We start from the raw sequence: 25,139 nt of genomic DNA, 5'->3' as shown, positions 1-25,139 counted from the left end.
TAAGTATTAAAAAATTATGTCCTAAATAAAAATAGAAAAGACTAGATTTAGGACAGATTCCTAAAAGGTACCAGCTAAGACTATGCCAGAAATACTCTTTCACTTCCACCACACTCTTCTTTCTTGCCAACATTTTACACCATTGTTAAGGCAATACAGGGTCCACTGTCTGTGTCCTTAACCTAGTCTGAAAACACTGCCCCTTTTGGTCATTACCCCCAAAGCCACTGTCTACATCAGAGTGATAGGAGTTTTCAAATTAAACCAACCCAAAGGCAACCAGTATTAATCTCTTTCTTTTCTTTATTTTGTTTTAATGATAGCCACTTGGAGCCAGTGACTATTTGGAACTATCTAGGAATTTTGACACAGTATTTTTACGAAACATTCCACAATTTACGCTGGCAAAGAGGACTCAAGCTCGAAGATTCATAACTCTCATCGATAACTTTTATGATTTCAAGGTAAGGCTGTAATACGTTTTCTCAAAACTACACATTTTGGATTGCAAAACCAGGTGACCCAGGATTCCTGGCCTGGAATCCTGGCTCTACCACTTACTTCTCCTCTCTCTGCCACAGCTTCCTCGTCTACAAATCAGACTTGTAATAGGATTTATTTCAGAGTGTTGTCATGAGCACTGAAAAGGCTAATCCATTTAAGGTGTTTGAAACAACACTTGGCCAAGGCTGAGTGGTGTACAAGTACCATTAGTAGCAGTAGCAGTTTTACAGTCAGACTCCCATCACAATTACTCTGCTGCGTTAATGATTCCATCCTTCTACCAGAAGGATCACATGCACCATCTATGATCATCAACACAATGCTTGGCCCAGACCAAGTGCTTAATAAATATGTGTGGCCTGAATAAATGGTTGGCTGGTAGAAAAATGAATGAACAATATTAGAATTCTCTTGCCCTATGACCCAGAAACCCAGAAACTAGCATTATACTATCTTGTTGTTTGTTTGTTGGGACCCGTGTGTTTCCACCTGGATTGCAGAACCACTGCTCATTCATGAAAGGCGTTGTAGCTTAGTGGTAAAAGAATGCATGCTGGAGCCAGGCTGTCTGTCCTGAAGACTGGGTTAGCCTCTCTGAGCTTCAGTTGCCTTCTCTAAAAGAACAGGATACTCAAAAGAATTTTGTGAGGGTGAAATGAGTATGTAAGGTAGTAAGAACATTGTCTGGCATATAGCAAACTCTTAGTAAAGGTGAGCCACAATTAATAGTATACAGCTGTAAATATATATTGTCGGTAAAGATATGTGTATGATGTTAAATTAGAGTTAATTTAAACATGGTTTTACTCCCTATTTCTTGTACAGAATTAAATAGAGCAGTAATTATAAGATCAAGGGGACTTGGGGGAAGACAAAAAACAGAATATTTTGCAAGGGTGAGGTGAGGTTTCAATATTTTATTTTCTCATTCATTCAATAATCTTTATCATGCCAGACACAGTGCTCAGTGCTAGAAATTTGGGAGTAAGTGACATTAGCCATCACAGCACCTGCCTTCTTGGAGCTTTTAGTTGTGTCAGAGACCTGTGACTCACATGGCCCCAGAAGTCCATGTTCAGTCACCACTGCAGGGTGACTTTTTGGACATTATGGTACTGAGAGTCTGGGGAAAGCACAGGGATCTGAAAGGGGTAGGTGAGGGTGGCACAGGGAAATCTTCTAAGGACCATCTTCATTAGAATCGTCCAGGCTACTTAAAATCCAGATTCTAGAGCTCACTCCATCAAATGAGGACCCAGCATGGGTCCTGGAACAGGGGTTTTATATAAATGCTAAAAGGAGTGAGGGCTGAACTCCATGCACAGGATGAAAGAGGGTAACTAGGGCAGGGAGTTTGCAGCCAGGGCCCCAGGATGGATGGGCTGAGCACAAAGGACAGCAACTGCTGCTCATGGACACGCTTGTGGTCAGGAAGTTAGGAGAAGCAGAGGCAAGGTCCTGGAGCTGGGATCAAGGCCCATTGACTATGAATGTCTGCCTTCTGCAGAGACTGCTCCCCACTAATCACAGGGGGTCCAGAGTAAAGAATATGAGCCTGGAGGTGGCACTGATCTTACAGGCAAAGGCTTCAAGAAGGAAATGGTGGAGAGGCATTAGTAGGTCGGTCTTAGATTGGAGGATCAAGAATTTTATTATTTTTGTATTTCACCTGGAAATACTTTAAAGAAAGCCTGTGATCCCATCCCTCAGTCCCACCCGCTAGTCCCACCTCACTCCCACTTTTCATTTCTTTATTTAAAGATACAAGGATTTTTCTAGCAGTGTAATGGACCACTCTCTTAACATTTGTTATAACTAAATCACACATTTAGACATTATAATCTTTATAAAATATAGGCCAGGTTATCTTATTTCAGAATTTGAGAGCATTAAACAGATTTTATTCTAGAGTGTATTCATAGAAATTTGTGAAATAAGGATATTGCCATCTAAATAATGAAAAAAAGTGTCATTTGTAATGAAAAGAATTTATAAGAAGGGGTAGGAGGCTGTTCGGATATGGGAAAGCTAGTCTCAAATGTCAACATGTTCTTTTAAAATATTGATGTGTTTATTTAAATAATGATTTTAAAGGGATAGCTGAAAACAAACCTAGAATTCTTTAAACATCAAGAGGAGTATGTTTTATATTTAAACTAGTAGACAGACATCAGCCCAAAAAATGCACAAAAGATGTACAGCTGTTTCTGGTATCTGATCACATACACATATCTGCTCACTCAAATACTTATGTAATAAAGCAACGTTAATGTAAATCTAAGTCTTTTTTGAAGAATGTTCTGGCAGGATGTTGATATAAATGTACATTTTGGAAGCTCGGGGTTGAGGACTAACATGCTGAACTTAACTTGTCAGCTGTGCAGCAAAGTGGTAGCTACTTTACAGTGTGTCCTGGCGCAGATGTGATCAGCAGCAGAGTGTGATGGTCTTGGTCCATTTGCACTGCTGTGACAGAATACCATAGATTGGGTAATTCACAAATAATAGAAATTTATATCTCACAGTTCTGGAGGTTGGGGGTCCAAGATCAAGGCTTGGACAGATCCTGTGTTCCTCTTGTGACTCTCTCCTGTAGGCCCCAACTCTTAATACTGTGTGGCATTGGGACTAAGTTTCAACATGAATTGGAGGGAACACAAACATTCCAACCATGGCAGAAATGGAAAAAACATCAGATTAGACCCAGAAGATCTGGGCTGATGTCATGAGCTGAGACCTCAGCAGTTCTCAAGTTTCTCACTGAAATGTTTGCTCCTTAGTTCACAGCATGGTATAAGCTATTTGGAAATATTTTGAAAAGTATTATGCACTTTTAAAATATAATTTAACTACAAAGCACTAGAAAAATTATGGACATTTTCAAAGCAAAGATCCAAGCTTCCTGATGTGACAAACAGATCTTTATTTTGTGAGAGATTTTTCTTACTTTCAACTTGTAAAATATAAAGAGTAACACCATTTACTCATTTTCCTCTATTTCAGGTGCGCATAATTTGCTCCGCAACGACTCCTATATCAAGCTTATTTTTGCATCAACATCATGACAGTGAGTTGGAGCAAAGCAGAATACTGATGGATGATTTGGGACTGAGCCAGGTAGGCAATATTAACATAATCTCTTTTTATTATAAAACAGCTTAATTGTTTTTGGTTTGATACCTGGCTACATTTTGAAGAATGCAATATATAGTTAACTATTGATTTGCTGCTTTCTTCTAAAGCCAGTGTAGCAGACTTATTATCATTCTCAATATCACTAATTTACAATCTTAAAGTATAAGAAACCTTAGTGATTGTGCAGATCAATGCTTCGTTTTGCATTTGGCAAAAATGAAGTCTAGAGAGATAGACTAATGGGCCCGCAGCCACTCTGCTGGATAATGGCAGGCCAGACGTGAACCCCAGGAAATGGTGTCTGGTTCCAGGCTCATTCTGCTACACCATGATGCCTTTTCTGGATATCCTTCTTTGTGATCGCTGGATTCATAGAGTATCACACCAAGAGCGTGGGCTGGCTTGACCAGGATGGTGGAGTGCTCAGGAAGGCTCCAGCTTTAAAAGAAATCTATGATTGGGTCTGGGGTTGTGGCTCAGCGGTAGAGCACTCCTGTAGCATGTGCGAGGCCCTGGGTTCGATCTTCAGCACCACATAAAAATAAATAAAATAAAGGTATTGTGTCTAACTACAACTAAAAAATAAATATTAAAAAAAAGAAATCTATGATTATCTCTAGCCTTTATGCAACAAACATTTATGAAGCACCTGTGGGTGCCAGGCTCTGGGGACACTCTGTAGGGGACAGATTGGTTCTGGCCCAGTTCTTCTGGAACTTGGAGTCTAGATTCACCCCAGGCTAAACACAAGTGACTTTTTCCTCTGTGAAAACATTGCAGGGTATATTTCCCAATTATAGACAACTGAAATATTAATCAAAATTTAAAGCTATTAACACTCCTTCCAAAGCTAAGGATCCTGTTCTTCCAGCCCCAGAAGTAAAAGCCCATTTGGAGTGAGTAGGCCCATTCCATATTGACCTGAATAGAAATTATGTATTCTCAGGAGTTTGGGACAAAAAAGCTTGTAATTCTTTAAAAAGTGCTTTAAAAAATGTGTATTTCTTAGTCTGTTCAAGCTGCTATAACAAAATACCATGAAGTAAGTGGTTTATATACACAGAAATTTATTTCTCACAGAAATTTATTTCTGGAGTCTGGGAAGTTCAAATTCAAGGTACCAGATTTGGTTTTTAGTGAAGACCCACTTCCTGGTTCACAGATCACCATCTTTTTTTAAGAACCTCCATGGTGGAAGCAGTGAGAGATCTCTCTGGACCCTCTTTTTAAGGTCACTAATCCCATTCCTAAAGGTTCTGTCTTTAAGACCTAATCAACTTCTAAAGGCTCTACCCACTAATACCATTACCTTGGGGTGGGGGAAGGGGTAGGGTTTCAACATATGAATTTTAGAGGGACACAAATATTTAGATCACAGTAGTGTAGAAATAATTAGCTACTTAAAACCCCCTATGCTGGGACCATTTGAAATGGTTCTTGGAGAACCAAGAACAATACTTACATCCAAATATTGTCTTTTAAAGAATATACTTGAGGAATTACATCAAATCATTTCTGAAGTCATTTAATCATAGGCCTTCAAATTTTACCTCCTGGGATCAGGACACACCAAAGTAAGCTCAGTGCTTGGGGCCAATAATATATGAAGAAATTAGGGAAATGTGACCTCTGGGTCACGAAGGTTCACAGTGGATCAGAGAGAAGATGGTCCAGAATTTTTCTCTGAAAGAGCATAATAGCAAACCCTAATGAAAGAAAGGAAAATTCAAAGCCACTTAATGGCCATGAGCCCACATTGGTATCACTGGTTCCAGGCTATTAAAGGGCCTCACAGAGACAGTGTTCCCAACTTAACCCTCAATGAGGGGACCACGTATCGCAGCAGCTGAGGACCAGAAGCAGCTCTGGTTTTTGCAAAGTCAGATCCCAGGCACATTCTCCAGGACCCAGAACCCAACAAAAGTGTCCAGAGGAGGCAGAGTCATAGACATGCCAGCAGCAGAGTGGATATCTGCTCACCCTGTTTGGAAAAAGCTATTTGTGGTTTGTCCTCAAGGAGCCCCCTTAGGCAGTAGGCCCTGCCTGTGAAGCTTCAGAAGCACATCTCAGCCTGTTCCTAACTTAGCAGAATACTATTCATGCCATTACTTATTTCTGATGTGCACTTTTGGAAAAAGAATTCCTTTTCTATCTGGAATGTCCCTAGAGGTTTGCAGAGAACTCTCATTCTAAACAAAATCTTTCATATTTGGATTTTCTAGTATTATTTAAGCTTTAATTATTCTTGTAATGTTTTTTGTTTTAAGTTTTTTCCCTGGTAATTTGTTCTGTTTATTGCTTATAGGTTTGACTATAGTTGACTCTCTAGTCTAATTTGAAAGATCATATATGAAAAAAATATATTAAAAATTTTTAATCTAAATAGGTTTACCTAAAGTTTTTTAAAACCTGTACTTAGTCCTATAAATTTCACTTGGGGTGATTTTAATTAGTGCTGGGATTTTCTTTGTGTGTGTGTGTGTTTTTTTTTATGACCAGGACTCGGCAGGACTCTCTATGTTTACTGGAGAAGAGGAAATCTTTGCATTTCAGCGCACAATTTCCCGACTCACAGAAATGCAGACTGAACAGTACTGGAATGAAGGGGACAGAAGCAAGAAGTAACTGTCACTTTCACATGAATAAAACGAGACAAATGGTTAATGCAGAGAGAACTCTGTATTGTGAGACTTGAAGGAATCATTTTCTCATCATTAATTATGCACTTTGTCCTCTGGACCATTTTAATCTAAAATTACTGTCAAAGATTTAGTGGATTAGTAAGTTAAAGACTTACCATTTTCATAGATGTACTTTTTGCCTATTTATGTGGCCTTATTTCTGCACCACAAAATTAAAATCATCACTCCTGAAGATTACTGTAAAAGTAGACATTTTAGCTTCACATTGAACTACTTGAATGAACCTTGAATGCATAAATATACAGTAAATACAAATTGTCTGGATAGCACCAAGCTTTTGTGGCATGGTGATCTCACCTTATGAAAACATCTTTTATAAGAGGGTAAAGCAAAAAATAAACCATTTCAATTCAAAACAAATCCTTCTGATCTTATTATAAACTGAAGGGAATAACGTTTTAGAATATAGGCTATGTGTGTGATTCTTCATAGGTTTTTGTCTTTGAATTATTATCAACCCTCTAGGCCTTCAGGTTTCCTTAATGTCAGAACAAGTGTGACTTTAACCTGGGGTTAAGGTTGGCAGGCAGGGCCTTGTCTCATGGTGACACAGAGTTGCCTGTACAAAGGGGAGTATGACAGCATCAAGTCAGGAGCAAGTCAGATCCCTGCCCTCACCCTCTGCAGGCAGTGGGAGGGCAGGTACCAAGAAAGTATCAGCGAGAGTGTTGGAAGGAGACAGAGTCACAGACATCCCAACAATGCTCATCATTGTCAACAATGCCTTCTTCCACTGTCCATCCACACCGGCTTTCTTTGCAGAATGCCACTCCCCACGCTTGCTGCTGATTCTGCAGAGTTGGACCTAATAGTAAATAGGAAAGAACACCCGACAGTTCTCTTTTAAATAAAATCGGATTTTTCCTTCATTGAGCTCATTTCTTAATTCATTTAAGTAAACCTGACTTTGCTAACTATTTTCAGAAAAGTGATCCTGGTTGAGACTCTTCAAAGAATCTTAAATCCAGAGCCAGGGGGTGGGGGTGGGGGGATTGGAGAAAATAAAATCCACAGTCTTGTGAAAACCAAGGATTGTTTGGGGGGGGGGGGGGCTATGTTTAGGTGAATCAGTTCAAACAATGATTACAATTATCAAAATAAGTAGGCTGTTTGAACCTACCTAGTATTTAAGAATTCATCCACATTAGTCTGTTTTGGACATTAACTGATAATGTAAATCAAGCAGATAGATGGATGGATACCCAGTCCTAGGGAAAAGTTTAAATAAGGGCTTCTGAAAGCTAAATGAGGGTTAAAAATACTTTTATTGAAGTAAAACAGGGAATTCCAAAGAGATTAGATACAAGGAGAGAGGATGAGAAATAACCACTATGTGCTAGATTTAATGCAAGATATTTATATTTTGTCAATTAAAGAAGTGGTCCTAGGAAGTGAATATAACCATCTCTGATTACAGATCAAGAAACTAAGGCTTAGAAAAGTGAAGTTGCTTGTCTTTTGAGAGTCACAGTTGACAGTTACAAAACTTGTGCTGTGTTTATCTCACACTGCCTCCTACTCTCGCTATGAAAAAGAGATCATGTTTAGTATTGACTCATTTTTGTAACTCAGTGAAGATGCATTTATATCAGAACCATTGCTTTGAACTCAATAAATATGAAATGTTTAACTTTATTCTTTAAATCTTAGTTTCTTTTGGTTTCTGTTTTCTGTAGTACTGGGGACTAAATCCAGGGCCTTGAGTCTGGTAAGCAAGTGCTTACCACTGAACCACATCCCAGCCCTAAATCTTAACTTTTTGCTTTTCACATTTTCTTTTGATACTATTCTGTTCCTTAATAAAAAAAATGGTATTTATGGAGAGACAGAGAAATGTACAATGTGATTAACAGAAAAAGAAACGGTACTTGAATGTGTGGGTACATGTAGACCAGTGTCCCACTCCCATACTGTCAGAAAAGTTCATTCATCAAAGGTCAGGCATCTGGAATAAAATTTCATTTTTCATAGAAACAATGATGAATATTAGTTAGGACCTGGTTTGATGCACAGAAGCCTCTATAATTCCCAGTGTAGCTACCTTGTAGTTCTGGTACTAAAAAACTTTAAACATCTTTTAAAATAGCATTTCCACAGGGTAAAATTTTAGTGCACGTTCTACCACCACAAATGGAGCCTGTACCCACTTCTGTCGTCCTCTTTCTCCCTCCCCCAGCCTGGGCCTGTCAGAATCTTTCTGAGCTAGAAGTAGGGCATATGTGGCGTGGGGATAGGGCCTGGGAAGGATTTGACTGGGTTTGAACTAGGTATCAAGAGGGAATAAGAAGGGATTCGGTGGCTGGAAATGGTACATCTTCATTCTCATCTCCTGTCCACAAAGTCTATTTCATAAAACAGCATGCAAGAAAGAAAAATAAAAGTCTAACTGGGCATGGTGGTGCATGCCTATAATCCCAGAAGCTCAGGAAGCTGAGGCAGGAGGATCAAAAGTTCAAAGCCAGCTTCAGCAATTTAGCAAGGTCCTGTCTCTCAATAAAATATACAAAAGGGCTGGGATGTGGCTCAGTGGTAGAATACCCCTGAGTTCAATTCCCAATACCCCCCACCAAAAAAAAAAGAAAGATTGGATACTAATATAAACACAAAATCCACTTATGTTTCATATAAATCTCATATACATAGACTGAATGCAATTTTATACAATATTTCTAGTGTGCCTATGTGACCCATCATATGTTGGGGATGGAATATTCCTTGTGTCCTGACACTCAAAAGGTGTTAGGTTTTGGAGCGTTTCAGATTTTGGATTTTCTAAGTAGAAATGCTTAAACTGTAAGACCAAAATGAAAAATGAAAAACAGCCACTTGATTGGAAAACTCCATTTCAATTCATGTGCCTTTCTTCTGAGTCCTGCCCCTTCGCTGTCCTCAGCAGTCCAGTCTTTGTCCCTGGGTTTGCATATATCCCCTCAGAGCACACGCTCTTATTTGGATTGTTTTGCAAGTATTTTCAAAGAGGGAGCTTCAGTTGAGACTGCTGTGAAAGAAGGCTCCCAACTCACCTAGAAACCCAGGCTGAGGAAGTCACCAGAGTCAGGGGAAAGTGCTGTGGGGGCCGTCCAAAATGATCCCTAGTTTCCAGACTTAACAGGGGGTCAAGAAGGAATAAAGGAGGGCTGGGGTTGTGGCTCAGCGGTAGCGTGCTTGCCTAGCATATTACTCTTGTTTTTCTTTAGGCAGTGCATGGGTTTATTTGTTAACAGTAATCACAAGACAAATAACATGGTGGACTTAAAGAATTGTTAACTGATTTCTGAAGCCAAAAAGACTGTTTTAATCAAATGTGCATCTTCAGTGGGATTTCAAATTTTAATCCTGAGGCAATACTTTAATGTTCTTGAAGTATATTTTCTTTACGTACAAGTATGCAAATAACAGAAGTTCAAAATTAGTTGGAATTTCGAAAATATTAAAATTGCACTTGTAAAAAAGTGGATGTGCTCATATCCATTACTTAAGAAACACATCATGCTTACTGTGTCTTAGGCATAGTTCTAAATACTTAATAAGGAGACTCTTTTGATCCCTAAAAAAATAGGTATCATTGTCATCATTTTATAAATCAGGAAGCTAATGCACAGAAAACTGAATTGCTAAGATACACATTAGAAATCAGTAAAATTATCAAAATGCTAATTTATTAAATTTTCCATCTCATTGCTTCTGTCCTGAAAGCAGCTTTCTTTGTCCACGCAGCTTGAACCTACTGATGCAGCCCCTTCATCTGAGATAAAATGCCCTGAGGGATGGCTCTGGCATCTCTGACACTTGAGTTTCTGATCAATTAGGGAAATCAGTCTGGCAGCAAGTCTGTAAGTGATCTTGTAAATTATCTTTGTTAGATCCATTGATATAAGACATCACTTGCTGGTAAAGAAAGAATTTTCTTTGGAAACAAATTTATAACTTTTTATTAAGACAGAATTAAGATTAGTTGTTCTCATTGGAATATAGCAGTTCATTTTTCCTGGAACCCAAAATAAAAAATAATAAAATCTGTCCTCCTGTTGAGTGTCTGCTGACTTGTCCAGCATCTCCCTAGAAACCTCACAGCTGTTACCTCAGTTGGCCACGTGGTCCAGTCAAATACTTCTGACTACTCATCTTTGGTCTGATGGCTTGAAGCTCCAGAATGACATCTGTCTGACTTGCTTCCAGAGGATGTCCTGAGAAGTTTTCTCTCAGGGCTGTACTTTCTGAGTCCCCAGCAGTTGCTATCGCCTCTGTGATGCAGTGGAAAGAGCTCGAGGTCTGGGATGGTAACATTTAGTTCTGCCAATTATTACCTGGACCTTGAACCAGAGAGCTCAGAGCTTCAGTTTTCTCATCTCATAAATGTGTATAATAATGACCATTTTATAGGATCATTCTGAGGATAGTTGGTGAGAAGCATTTTGCAGATGACAAAGGATTAAATGAATATTAGGTGTTATTGATACTAGTGATTGTGATTGTAAGTCACCACTCAATGCCTACCCTCTCCTTTGCATTATCACCCTTTGAAGACACATCCCAACCCCGTGGTTTGTAGCAGAAGGGAAAAGAGACTCAGTAAATAGCAACTGCTGAGGGCACAGGATTCTGGCTTAATGAGATGTTGGGAAAAGTCATAAAATTCAATTTCATTTTTTCAGGATTGCTTTATACAGAAAATGGATTGTTGCTCTGTTGGTGAATATGGAAGATTTCTCAGAAAGAGGGCACCATCTTGTGGGCAGTGGAATGAACTGGTAGGAAAAAGCCAGAATCGCAGAGGGTTGCATAGCAATGCTGCACATCTGCGACTGAGGTCCCACCTCCAGGGTCAGTACCCTTGGACAGAGGTGGGGCCCAGATCTGTACTCTTTAAGGCTCCCATGGGATTTTAATGTACAGCAGTTTTTTACAGAGGAGCTTTGCCTGTGACTGCATAGCCAGCAAGTGCAGAGGTCAAGGCCCACTGCTGGGCCTCCAGGCTTGGGGCCACTCACTCATGGACTGGAGCATTTTCAAGGTAGCACAGGCTGTTGCTGTGAGGCTTAGGGGTCCTGGTGTAGTGGCACCCCCTTTCTCCACAGAAAAGTTCTGAACTGGGCTTCTCCAGAAATCATCCCCTGGCTGATTTTAGGACTATCAGCAAGAGTCTCTTCAAAGGAGTTCAGTGTAGATAAACTTCCTATTTTCGAGTTGCCCTGTTTACTTGGCCACTGGCCGGGAAGATACCACCAGCACTCCAGGTGCTGGACACCCCTTTACTAGTTTTTCACAAACATGTATCCAGTATATTAGTTTGTAGAAATGTGTAAGCAAGGTCTCTGGCCTTGAGCTGGGGCTTCACAGAGATGTCTACATTTCTGAGATAAGAGAAATTACCAATTGGGCTCCATGGTAACAGCTGGCAGGGGGAGGAAAGAAAGGGGAGAAGAAGCTCTCCCCTCCTCAGGTGTTGTCCTTGAAGGGTTAACATGCCCAGAAAAGGGAAAGAAAAAAACTGCTTTTATGTGAACTTCTACAGATTGTGAATTTCTGAGCCCCTCCCCTTATATGCTGGGTATAAAATTCTGAAACTACCTTGGGAAAAGTCATAAAATTCAATTTCACTTTCAGGATTGCTTAATACAGAATCAGTCAGCAGATTGATTGATTACAGCAAAAGCTGTGCCCTTTGACCTGGCTGCAGCCAAATAAAACTGTTTCCTGCTATCTTCGGTGCCTTGCCTCGTGTGTCCCTACAACACTGGCACCCAGGTCATGGGCACGTAGACCATTTCAAGGCCCTCCTGGGTACCTCCCAGTGCCCATTCCTCTCCTTAGCGGCTTAGAATCTCTACTTTTCTTTCCACCCTCATCAACAGAGTAGTAAACTCAGTGACACCTCTTAGGTTACAGAGCACTTGCTCCTTCCCTGTCACTCATTCAGCAATTCTCTGAGGGAGGGAAGCGTGCTCATCCCTACTGCCTGTGAAGAAGTGTGGCTTCAGGTAAGTGGTTGCCCAGGGTAGCACAGCTGGGAAACCAGCATCTTCTAGACCCACAACCCATGCTCCATTCCTTATCCTGCAGTAGCAGTAATAACAGCCCTGGTTTATGGAGTCACTGTGGTCCTTGAAGGCTGGGAGAGGAAAGATGGGTGTGGAGAGGCATGCACAAGAGCCCTTCAGGACACTATTCTTGCTGGCCAAGTGATTGGCAAAATTTTGAAGTACTTACTCTTCATAATAATTCTGGAAAAGGAGGTATATTACTACCAGTCTTTTGTTTGATGAAAAAACCAAGCTTAGAGAAGTGCATGAACCTGAGCTCACCTGAGTCCTTCCCTAGGGTACTGGCTAGGGAGGTAGACTTGGCCTGCAGAAGTCTGAGTGGTCAGCTGGATCTCATATGGCAGCATGGACAAAGCTCAAAACCCTGTTGGGGGAGAATGAGCCAATCCCACTTAATATAAATTGAGAAACCCGCGCTTAAAACTAAGTGTTTTTCTTGGGTACACAAAAATCTACATATATTTATGGGAGCTAGATCAGAGGGAAGCAACATAAATACACTAGAGCCAAAGCTGACAGCAGAAAAGGAATGAGATGGGACATGGTAGATGACAGAAGAAAGAAACAACAGAGAGCTGTTGCAGGGAACAAATATGTCACAAACTGAGAGTGCCATCAACACGGTTTGGTGCACCAGAGGTTGCTAAAAAGACAAATGAGAGAAAAATACTTGGAACAAGCATTTGAAGCAAAATGATGAGAGGACATGTGGGTCCTGCTAGAGACGGTGGAGCCCCAGCTGAGGGGACAGCATGAGTGCTGAAGGAGCCAGTGGCGGTCCTGGCTGTCCAGCACACGGGAGCCCAGTGGGAAGCACTGGTAGAAGCAACTGAGATGGGGAGAGAATGCTAAGCAGGAAGGGTGGGGCTAAGCCAGGGGAATGTTTGAATATAGAAGAAGGTAGCCAGGCTGACTGTGGAGGCCTCCATGTAGTCCCCAGCTCTGGGCATGTGGCACTTTGTCCCCCACCCTTGTGACTCTTGTCTAGGTTCTCTTCCTGCATATTGCCTCCCCCTTCTCTGAATGCCTCTGGCCTCTTTTGCTTTCCTCACCCCCAAAATTCTTTCTTGGACCCATTTAAGAATGGCAATTATAAAGACTACACCCTATATTAGACAAAGTACTCTCACACACAGCATCTTTTTCACATCTTTTTCTTGATTTCCATAACTATAAGTGCTACCCGATGCCAGTTATTCCCAAATGTGCATTCCCATCCCTCACTCCCCCAGACTCCAGTTCTGCACTCCCTGTCACCTGGCTTGTTTCTTAAACTCCGAATGTCTGAAATGGTACTGATCTCAACCCAGTCCTCTGTGCCCACAATCTCTTCTTGTAATGACACTCTCCCAGGAACTCATGTGACTGCAGTACTCTGTGGGTTAATAAGGCTCCATGATGGGAAAAGAGGGATAGGCATTACAATCATGTTGCTGCATGATTGAGAAATGGTTCAAGGGAAGGATCAGTGCAGGGCAGGACATGGTAGATGGTTAGTTGTTGGAATGAGCAGCAAATCTGACAATCTGAACAAAATCTGAAGCAAACATGATCCCAGCGCTCCAGGCCTGTCTGAAGTGTTTCCACAGTAATTGGATCAGCCCCAGAGTCTCCCAGTCCTCCTTACCCTCCCCGGGCTGAGGATAAGAATCCTGAGACTCTCCTAAGACAAGATGGCCTTTGGAATGCAGCAGAAAATGACAGTTCTCATTCCTTTGGTTCATTCTTCATTGAATAAACATTGTTAAGTGCTGCATATAGTGAGGCACCCTGCCATACACTCTACAAGATACAATGATGTTGAAGCTTTTTAAAAGTGGTTATTGTAACAGGAGAATGTACACGTTGGTGACATTGTAAGAAAAGGCCACCAATCTGAATCAAAATTAAAACTAGAATCTCTTAAGATTGGCCAACCTTATCTGGAGCATGTGGCCCTCCTCTGACCCTAATATCACCTTCTCTATAGTCTATGTTGGGCAAGAATGAGCCATACTTGTTGAGCTATGTCAAATCTCATCTAAGACAGAGACTTCATTAATGTTTACTAATGATAATAAACTCAGAAAATACTTGGCCTCTAGAGGACCTAGCTAATACAATTTAAATTTTATCATATTCAACATACATCTCCACCTCCATATTCCAGAAACCTCCTGTGTCCCATGCCATAAGGACATACTCTGAGAGACACAAAGATACCTCCAGGTACTTCCATGGGAAGGACAAGGTCCCAAAAGAAGCCTCTTTTCTAGCTGTGCCAGACATGGCTAGAACTTGCCAATACCCAATTCTCCAGTCCTCCAGGACCCAGAAGCACTGCACTTCTGGAAAGGCCATTAGACCAGTTCTAATCAACTGGTTGTGAGCAGATGGTGTGACGTGTGTCACTTCCAAGGTGAAGCTGGTTTGAGAGCATAATCTAGATCTTTTTTGCATGGAAAATCTGGAAATAGGTTGAGGCAGAGACACCCAAGATAAAATAGCCTGGAATGCTGAGCCACCACATGAAAATGAGGCGCAAGAGATGAAATTACATTCTGGTATTCCCCGGAGGTTTTCAGTGTTGTTTGTTATTGAAGCATCATCGAGCTATCTTGATGATAAGCCAGCCAACCCTCAGGCTGCCCCTTTCCATTTCTGAGTCTTTTTCCAGAATATGACTCTTCCCTAAGAATGGTTCTATCTTCAGCTTTATCTCCAGACACTATGATTGTCCCTGGGAGGGCTTAGCAACATCAGTACATCCCATATCCCCTAAACCACAACCCACATATGCCGTGACTGCCCCCAACAGCCCCCACTGCACCTGGCGACTTTAATATCTCCTCACATTGTTTCTATGTTCTGGGTCCCAGTGAAAATATGAGGTGGGTGGGTCAGTTTAAATTCTTCCTGTGACTTTAAACCCTTCCTTACTGGCACTCAGGTGGCTAAGACAGCTGCTTCAAATTATGATGTGCCTGAGATTCAGCCCTCAGTTGTTTAAAACTTTAAACAGATGCAAGTTATAAAGACCACTGGCTCAACTATAAAGTCTGCACCCAGAGAAAGCCCTTTTCAGAGAAGAAATCCACCCAACAAAGAAGAAGAGGTAAGGCAGAAAATCAAGCAGCGCTAATCCAGACTTACGCACATAAACTTGGGTAAGTCAGTTAACAGCACTGTTTTGGCCTTGTCTGTGACCTTTGTTCTGTGAGACTCTGACATATAATTTGATCACAGCCCTGGTTCAGGGCTGAACAGGATCTGCAGCCTGGGTGAGGTCTCTAGACCTGCCTGGACACTTGGCTCCTGAAGAGCTTTCTCCTCCAATGCTCCTCTTTGTCCCAGTTTGTGCCACTGAGCCCCCATTAACTCTGCCTCAGGTTAGACATTATGGGCCAGGCTCATGGAGTATGGGGTGCCCTCAAATGGCAAATACACACACGCACAAAGATGCTCAATATCACACTTTGGGGAGATGCAAATCAAAACCACAAGGAGGGGCTGGGATTGTGGCTCAGCAGTAGAGTGCTCCCCTAGCTTGTGCAAGGCCCTGGGTTCCATCCTCAGCACCATATAAAAATAAATAAAATAAAGGTATGTGTCCAACTACAATTAAAAAATAAATATTTTAAAAAAGAACCCACAATGAGATCCCACTTTATACTATTAGGACCGGTGACTCCAAGAGGCAGATAGCAATGCTGATGAGGATGTGGACAAATTGGAACCTTTATACCTTGCTGGTGAAAATGTAAAATGGTGTCACTCTGGAAAATGGTTTGGTAGTTCCTCAAAATATTAAACATGAAGTTACTATATAATCTTGCAGTCCCTCTCCTAGATACCGAAGAGAGACAAAAATACATGCCTCCCAAAACATGTACATGAATATATGTATGATTCACAGGCAGCATTATTCATATTGGCCCCAAAGCAGAAACAAACCAAATGTCTGCCAGCTGATGAGTAGATGAACCGGATTTGGTGTATCTACACAATGGAATATTATTCAACAATTAAATGTGGAAGTAATGATATATGCTTCAACCTGGGAGAACCTTGAAAACATTATGCTAAGTGAAAAGAGCCAGCTCCAAAGGGCACATGCTATTTGATTCCATGTATATGATATATTTGGAATAGTCAAATGCATGGTGAAAGAAAGAGGGCCTGGGTAGAAACAGGAACGAGAAATGATTGCTAATCCACACAGGGTTTCTTTGAGAATAATGAAAAAAATCAGGGATTAGATTGTGGTGATGACTGCATCACTCTGTGAAGATACTAAAAACCACTGAACTGTGTGCTCTGAGTAGCTGGATTTTATAATATGTGCAAACATCTTGATAAAAACAGATCTCACTACCATTCATTCATGCATCATTTACTTCTGATCTACTCTGTGCCAAGAGCCAGGCACATCAATGCAAATGAGACACACTCCCTGGCCATGATGGACTCACAGTCTTTTAGGGACAACACCTGATTATATTGTGCTAAGTGCCAAGCAGGATGCTTGTGCCAGTGGTGTCCTAGGAACAGGGAGGGCACTCAAGTCAGTCAGAAAGGGAAGTTAGAGGCAGAGAAAGGATGGAGGGGACACTGTATATGCATGTGTGTGTTGGGGGTGGGGATGCAGAATGGCAAGCCCCATTCCCAGTCTCCAGAAGTTTAAATGAGCATATAGAGAGAGAGTGCAAATACAGGGCAGTGTATGAGAAATACCATGAGAAATTACTAAATGCTCTGAAAATTCAGAAAAGAGAGGTACAAGGACTTGAGTGTTATACTTCTGAATGTTCAGAGAGAATTAGGTTATAATTTGGTTCTCCCAGACTTAACACGTCCTCTTTAGACACCAAATTCAGGGTGCATAGTGTAAAAACTGCTGCTGTCATCAAAATGTGCTCCTCATTTTGTGCTAATAACATAATATTTTTAACCAAATTCTGGAACACGCAGAATATTAAATTCAATTGCTAAAGAAGTATCAGTTGATTTCTGTTGATTAGAGCAACATAGTCTGTAGAATTAAAAATAATTGCTTATACTTTTGTGGTACTAACATAATCAGATTTAACAACATAAAATAATCCTCACACCATGATAAAGCAACATTAAGCTTGAGGCAAAATTGACACCCAATGTATAGCCAAGCTAAACAACCACCTCAAGACCCCTCACTTTGTAGCTTTTAGTCTCTTTTCATTTTTTTCTTTTTTTTTTGGTCCCAGAGATTGAACCCAGGGGCACTTAACCACTGAGCCACATCCCCAGCCCCAGATCATAACATGCAGCACTTGACACAGAGAAGGTGTTCATTAACATTATTGTTAACTACAATTATTAGAGGCAGAGTCTCACTGAGTTGCTTAGGCTGGCCTTGAACTTGCAATCTTCCCACCTCAGCCTCCCAAGCCTTTAGGATTATAGGTGTGTGCCATAAAGCCCAGATCCTTAGTCATGTTTTAAGGAGAAGGAAAAGAAGAATGACCTGGCTGAGAGGGAACTACTTGGGGGAGTGGAATGGGAAGGAGAGAGGCAAGAGGACATTGATGCCCAGAGCCATTGTGGTAGCTAAGGTAGAGGGCCACAGTGCAACCTGAGGCCAGCCACGGACAGTTCCTTCTGCCTGTTGGAACCAGCATGACCAGCCCAGGCTATGTGGCTCCTGGTTCAGGGCTGAACAGGCTCTGCAGCCTGGGTGTGGTCTCTAGACCTGCCTGGACACTTGGCTTCAGAAGAGCTTTCTCCTCCAAGGCTCCTCTTTGTCCCAGTTTGTGCCACTGAGTCCCCATTAACTCTGCCTCAGGTTAGACATTATGGGCCAGGCTCATGGAGTAGGGGGGTGCCCTCAAACACGTCCTCAACCTCACAGCCTGTACTTGTTCCTTTAGAGAGCTTCTGTTTTCTGCCTTCATTCCTCCTATCTTCAAGCACTATGAGGGGCAGAAAAGGTCAGCAGTGGGGCCAGAGAGGCCAGGGTCTGTCCCCTTTGATGGGGCACAGCCCATTTCCTAGGGACTTGGTTTGACCATTCTTGCAGTGAGGGCCTCTTGATGGCTACCTGTGTGGTCCAGGTGTGTGACCTAAACTTCCTCCATCTCTGTTTTATTACTACAATATGGGAATACTTTTCAGGGTATTGTCGGATTTGAGATCATAACACGCAGCACTTGGCACAGAGAAGGTGTTCATTAGCATCATTGTTAACTACAATTATCTCAAGTTCCCTCTCAGCTCTGGGAGAGCTGCTGGGTCACAGGGAAGCCCATTTCTGCCAGTTCTGTGGGCTGGCAGCTTGGTTCCACCGGATGGATGAGCAGAGGCCACTCTGAGGATCCTGTCATGAGCTCAGAGGTGCAGATGGTGGTGGTGGAGACTCCCTCCACTCCTGTCCCCAGATCTTGGTCTGGGGTCACTGGGCTTTCACCTCCAGGTTACACCTGGCAGGGCTCCCTGCCCTTTTGGTTTGCAGTTGAGTCCTCCTACCAGCATGGATCTTCACCTGTGAGAGGGACCTGCAAAGGTGAAGCCAATTGGCAACTGTAATGATGTGCAGAAACACTCCTCCATGCTGAGGGCTGAACCTCTTACCACTCTGGGCTCCACCAAGCCACTGAGATGAGTGGTCAGACCAAGTATGTCAACATTATAATCAACAAATCAAAAGCAGAATCTTTTACTTCTTTAACAGCTTCTCTCACAACAATGTGTTTTCAAGCAGTAGATGTGGATATTATTTGCTGGATGACTAGTTAAGGATAGTTTATGGCTGGGCAGGTATGGTGGCCCATGCCTGTAATCCCAGTGGCTCAGGAGGCTGAGGCAGGAGGACTGCAAGTTCAAAGCTAACTTCAGCAATTTAGCAAGCCCTTAAGCAATTTAGAGAGATCCTGTCTCAAAATCAAAAACAAAAAGAAAGGATTGGGGATATAGCTCAGTGGTTAAGCGTCCCTTGGTTTAATCTCCATTACCCCCTCTCCAAAAAAAAAAAAAAGGATAATTAATTATATTGTTCTCTAAACCTAGTAGTCTCTAAACAGACTGAACTGGAGGTCTGTGGACAGGCCTAGAAATCTGTATTTCAAATGGTGCCTTCAGTGAACCTGATGACCAACCAAGATTGGGAAACAAGGACTTCATGTGGACATTTTTTCACATTAAAATTGTTTCACATTTAAGGCAGCTTTGAGAAGTACATAAAACACAGTAAGTTTTTTTTTTTTTTTAAACTGGAATAAGAGAAATGAGGCAAATTAGACTCAAACAGGAATTAAACTAAAATGGCTTGGTAACCTCATACATCACATTTCACTGAGCAATTCTCACTTTCAAAATTTCTCTCTAATTTTCTGTAAGTGGATGGGGTCATTTAAAATGAGGCCATTTCAACAAGCCATCCTTTTAACACAGTATTTTAAGAGGACCAGGTAAGTCACTACCTGGTCTTTATGGTCAGTGATCACAGCACCCTGACCCTTACCTTTTGTGCATATGAGGGGCGAGGGTGGGGAGCGGATGGCTAATAGCTCACCATGAAATAGACACAGAAACACAGGCTGAATTCAGTGCTGAGACGGAAATGTAAGGTGCTATGATGGACGCGGCCTGGGCCCCCCTTGATTAGAAGGTCAGGGAAGGCCTCCAAGGAGATGGCATCTTCACCAGCCCCTGAATGACATCAGCCCTACCCTGTGGCACATGGAAGCACATGGACTAAAGTCAAGATGGTGTTAGAAGAGCAGGAGGAATAGGAAGAGCGTCTGTGAGCTAGCATCTAGTCACTTGCTCCCCCTGCAGTAAACATTTGAATTAAACACCCGATGCAGAGGATGGAGCTCAGCAGCAGGGCACTGACCTATCAGCACAAAGCCCTGGGTTCAATACCCAGCACCAGAAACAGACAAAGAAAACAAAACAAATAAATAAAAAAAACATGCAGGTGGGGTTATTGTAAGATCTCAGCCGATTACCTGCGGATTATTTTAGTTTGTCTTTGAGAGGGACCTGATGGCATTTCCTCCTCTATCTATACTTCCCCTGATGAGCCCCTTTTCTTGATGACATCTCCAAAAGTTCACCTCCTCATCCTCTCTTGATCCTTTACCCCTGGCTGCAATGGTACAAAGACCTATACCACCAAAGAGAATACCACTCCTCCAGGACGCCATTCTCAATCCTAGTCAGAATGACCCTCTGCTCCACTCTCCCAGAGCCCTTTGATGGTGTCTAGCAGCTCTTTCTTCATTCCTCCTGAATTGTGCATCGTCTCTTATCCACACATCCTTCACCCCAGTGTGTCAGGAAGCTGCAAGAGTGGGGTGTGGGCTTTATCCATGTCTGAGTCCTGCCCCAGTCAGGTCTGCATGGGCACCTGCAATCACAGGGTTGAATCCAATGTCCTGATGCAACTGACCTTTGCACCCCTGTGCTGTTTGGGAGTGATGAGAACGAGGCACAGCTTTTGCCCTCAGGAAGCTTAGAAATCTGGTGGCACATGCCTGTAATCCCAGTGAGTCAGGAGGCTGAGGCCCGAGTATTGCAAGTTTGAGGCCAGCTTCAGCAACTTAGTGAGGACCTAAGCAATTTAGTGAAATTCAGTCTCAAAATAAAAAGGGCTAGGTATGGTTCAGTGGTAAAGAATTGCTGGGTTCAATCCCCAGTACTGGGGAGAAAAAGTTTAAAATTCCATGGTGGTGGTGGTGGTAGGGAACGAGACTAATCCACTCAAAGTACTCATGTAGGGCAGTGGCTGCCAAACTGACGGGGTAGGGAACACAACACTTGATGGTCACTGGGATGCAAGAAGAAAACACAAGAAATTTGGTAATTCTATTTTGCTTCATTGCATATTTTAAAAATTAGAAATAAAAATTGTCTTACATGTTTTCGCCATCTGGATGATCATTATCACCTCTCTGTTTATTGCCAGACAGCCATAGTCTGACATCTTTTATCCCCAGGGAAAGGGGGCATCCACTATGCTGAGGCCTGACAGTGGTGTCTTCACTCGTCTCCTCACCAGCAAGGAATCACTGCATACGATAGTTTGTGCTATAAGATGTCATCAACATGGTTAATTTTCATATAAAGATAACACCCTTAAATCATATAATTTTTACAGTATTTTGCAAATGAAATTGTGGGGGATGAGGTTGCCACACGACTCATGCTACATGTAGATTTTGGATTGCTCATAGCAAAGTGCCTACAATAATTATTGATCTTAAAAATGAGTTTTATACTTTTCTTTGAAAAAAAAACCAATAAAAAGAAGGCTTATTTGTTCTAAATTTGTGGAGCCTTCCTGTAATAAGTGGTTCATTATTATGTTACTAAGGAGTTTTGTAAAATCGGTACCTTGAATAGATGGGTGATATTTTTTAATGAATGTGAAAAGAAGAAGCCTTGAAACCACTGTAACTTCTGCTGTAAGAGAACATTTTGAATAAATCTGGAAAAGTTGCATCATGATTTGATTTGTGGTCAAAAATGATGTTAAGTGTCATTTGTAAAAACTCCCACATTTGTGCACAGAAAATAATAAGGAAGTATGACCAACAGCTTTATACAGGTCAGTGAGCCAACTTTGATGAATCGGGCTAATTCCTTGAAAAGTGAAACTAGAACTCATTCAATATAAACTAGATAATTTGTATAGCCCTAGAACTATTAGGGAATTTCAATTAGTAATTAAAACTTCCAAAAAATGAAGTCTCCAGGCCTAGGTGATTTCCCTGGAGAATCCTACCAAACATTTAAAAAGAATTCACACCAGTTCTAACTAATCTCTTCCAGAAATAGAAATGGAAGAACACTTCCCAATTCATTTTATGAAGCTAGAATTATTCTGATACTAAAAACAGACAGAGATAGTATGAAATAATCAAAACCATTCATGAACACAGGCACAAAAGTTCTTAACAAAATATTAGTAAATATAATTCAGCAACATTTAAAATGTATTATATATCATAACCAAAAAAAGAATATTTCAGAATGCAAAACTGATTCAACATTTGAAAGCCAGTTAATCCATAATATTATAGATTGAATAAGAAAAATTATATAATCATGTCAACTGATGCATAACAGTATTTGATAAAATTCAATATACATTTATGATTTTAAACACTTCTCAGGAGAGTATATTTTTTATAAAAGATAAATAAAGAGGAAAGGCTTTAAAATTTCTCAAGATAACTAGAGACTAGAACTAGAGGGAAACAAACTTTTTTCTTTTTCTGTATAGATTTGTTTATTCTGAGCATTTCATATACAGTACATAGCATCATACAATTAAGCTTCTTGTATCTGGCTTTTATCACAAAGCATTATGTTTTCAAAGTTCATCTGTGTTGTACCTTGTATTGGTACCTAATAATTTTTTAAAAATTAATTAATTAATTTCACAGTAGAATGCATTTTGACACATTGTATACAAACGGAGCACAACTTCTCATTCCTCTGGCTGTACATGGTGCAGAGTCACTCCAGTCGTGTGAAGGAAACAAAAGTAGAGTTAGCACTATGTTTAATAGGGAAACACTAAAAGTTTTACTTTAAACTTCAGAAGAAAGCAAGGATGTCCATTTTCATGACTTTAATTCAACATAGTACTGGAAGTTCTAGCTGGTGAAATAAAGCAAGGAAAGGAAATAAAAGGCAAATAGATTAGGAAGGAAGAAGTAGACAAATAAAACTATTCGTACTTGCAAATTCCAAAGAAAAAGTTGGTAAACTAATAAAGTTCAGCAAGGTCAAAAGATACAAAATAAACATGCAAAAGTCAATTATATCTTCACACATTAGCAATGAACACATGAGCACTAAAATTAAGAGTACAAAACACTTTATAAATGCTAACAAAAAAATACTTTTGTCCAAATCCAACAACATGCACAGGAATTGTATGCTGAAAACTACAAAAAATGTGATGATCAGAGAGCTAAGTAAATGGACTTATCACATTCATGGGTGATAATTCTCCCCAAATTGATATGCTAGTTTAACCCACTAAATCCCAAGTTTTCAATTCTTTGAAATTTTCCACAAAATTGACACAGGTGCGTTAAGATACGTTACAAATCATAATCTAGAGTTTATATACTATAGAGGTGTGCATGGTATGTGTGTGTATTTTTTAAGTCTAATAATTCATCTAGAACTTCTCTCAGAAGAATAGTACTCTAAAAACATACCATATATTTCAAAGTGACTATATATTTGTTGCTCAATTTGCTTTTTATAGGTGTTATGTATGTATATGACCATAGGATATAATGGGTTAATGCAGTTTTTATTAAAAGCCAGCAAGATCTTTTATAAATCTAGATAAGATTATTCTAAATTTTATGTGGAAAAGCAAATGAAAAGTGAGATAAACTGAAGGGATTTTGAAAAATAAGAATAAAGGGGGAGGAATCATTCTTCTCAATTTTAAGACTTAGGACCATAATAATCAAGACTGTGCGGTTTGGTGGAAGCACAGTCACGGAGATTAATGGAAGAGAAATGAGAAAGAGGCCCACACAGTAATGCCCCACTAATTTCTGAGAAAGGTATAAGCAATGTTGTGGGGAAGGACAGGCCTTTCAAGAAGTGGTGCTGGAGCAAATGGACTTCAGGTGAACCTCTACCTCACACCCATACAAACTTCAACTCAAGACCAATCCTGGACCTGGGCATGCTGGTACACGCCTGTAATCCCAGAGACTCTGGAGGCTGAGGCAGCAGGATCACAAGTTCAAGGCCAGCCTCAGCAGTTTAGCAAGGCCCTACCTTGCAGGAAGCCACTCGTGAAACGTGTGAGGACCTTTTCAGCATTGAAGCCAATGAGGGGGCAGATCTGGTATTTGGGAACTTATAGTGGCACTCCCACTATTAAGATCACCCATTACATGTGAACTCCCCCTCAGTTCTGTCAAGAGGTCCCATGCAGCACCGGAGATGGGCGTGACCTGTTAGGAACTGAGCAGCCTACCTGCCCCCACCTCTATTCTGTTTTGGTGAAGAACTTTCTATTGAACCTCTTTGATCTGTTCCCATATTAATAAACTGGGCACGGGTTCTGTTTTTTGTCAGAAGCTATACCCATCTGGTCAGCTTGGCCCATCGCTGACCCCACTCTGAAACTATATTTCTGTGTCCTGTGGTTATTTAGTAGTACTACTTTTCTTAGCTTATATTTCTTAGCCAGCCAACCCTCTGGAGAGGAGCCCTTTCCTTGGCCCATGAGATATGAGCGAGACGGTTTCAAAATGCAAAATAATCTTTAAAAAAGGGCTGGGCCGCAGGAGGATTGAGAGTTCAAAGTTAGCCTCAGCAAAAGTGAGGTGCTAAGCAACTCAATGAGACCCTGTCTCTAAATAAAATGCAAAATAGGGCTGGGGATGTGGCTCAGTGATCGAGTGCCCCTGAGTTCAATTTCTAGTACCCCCCCCCCAAAAAAAAAAAACTACACACACAGCTAGCATATGACTCAGAATTGTACTTCCATGTGCTTATGCCACAGAAATAACTTGTTTTCATAAAAAAAGCCTGTACATCAATGTTCATAGAAGCTTCACAGGTAACGATCAAAATCTACAATCAAGCTAAGCATCCTTCAGTGGGCAAATGGTTAAACAAAGGGTGATACATCCACACTGTGGAATATACACAGCAACAAAAGGGACCAAACTATTGATTCACACAACTTGGCTGTGTCTCCAGAGAATTAGTAGAAAAAGCCACTTCTGGGGGGGCTGGGGTTGTGGCTCAG

At 41.1% G+C, this 25,139-nt stretch overlaps 1 protein-coding gene across 2 annotated transcripts in view; it reads left to right on the top strand.

The window, feature by feature from the left end:
* The window catches only part of Afg1l (AFG1 like ATPase), a 210,852-nt gene extending 203,642 nt beyond the window's left edge, over window positions 1-7,210 (top strand). For both annotated transcript variants that reach the window (XM_046430410.2, XM_046430414.2), the window contains 3 exons: window positions 324-464; window positions 3,508-3,621; window positions 6,139-7,210. In XM_046430410.2, coding sequence (XP_046286366.1) covers window positions 324-464; window positions 3,508-3,621; window positions 6,139-6,264 — 381 coding nt within the window. In that variant the 3' untranslated portion in view covers window positions 6,265-7,210. The remainder of the gene's footprint in view (window positions 1-323; window positions 465-3,507; window positions 3,622-6,138) is intronic.
* Window positions 7,211-25,139: the final 17,929 nt, after the last annotated feature.

Source organism: Marmota monax, unplaced genomic scaffold (assembly GCF_021218885.2).
Source record: "Marmota monax isolate L192 unplaced genomic scaffold, Marmota_monax_Labrador192_F-V1.1 WCK01_AAM20220418_F8-fsc00013, whole genome shotgun sequence".
Taxonomy (NCBI): domain Eukaryota; kingdom Metazoa; phylum Chordata; class Mammalia; order Rodentia; family Sciuridae; genus Marmota; species Marmota monax.
Note: the sequence above shows the minus strand (reverse complement) of the source record. Positions and strands in the feature narration are given on the sequence as shown.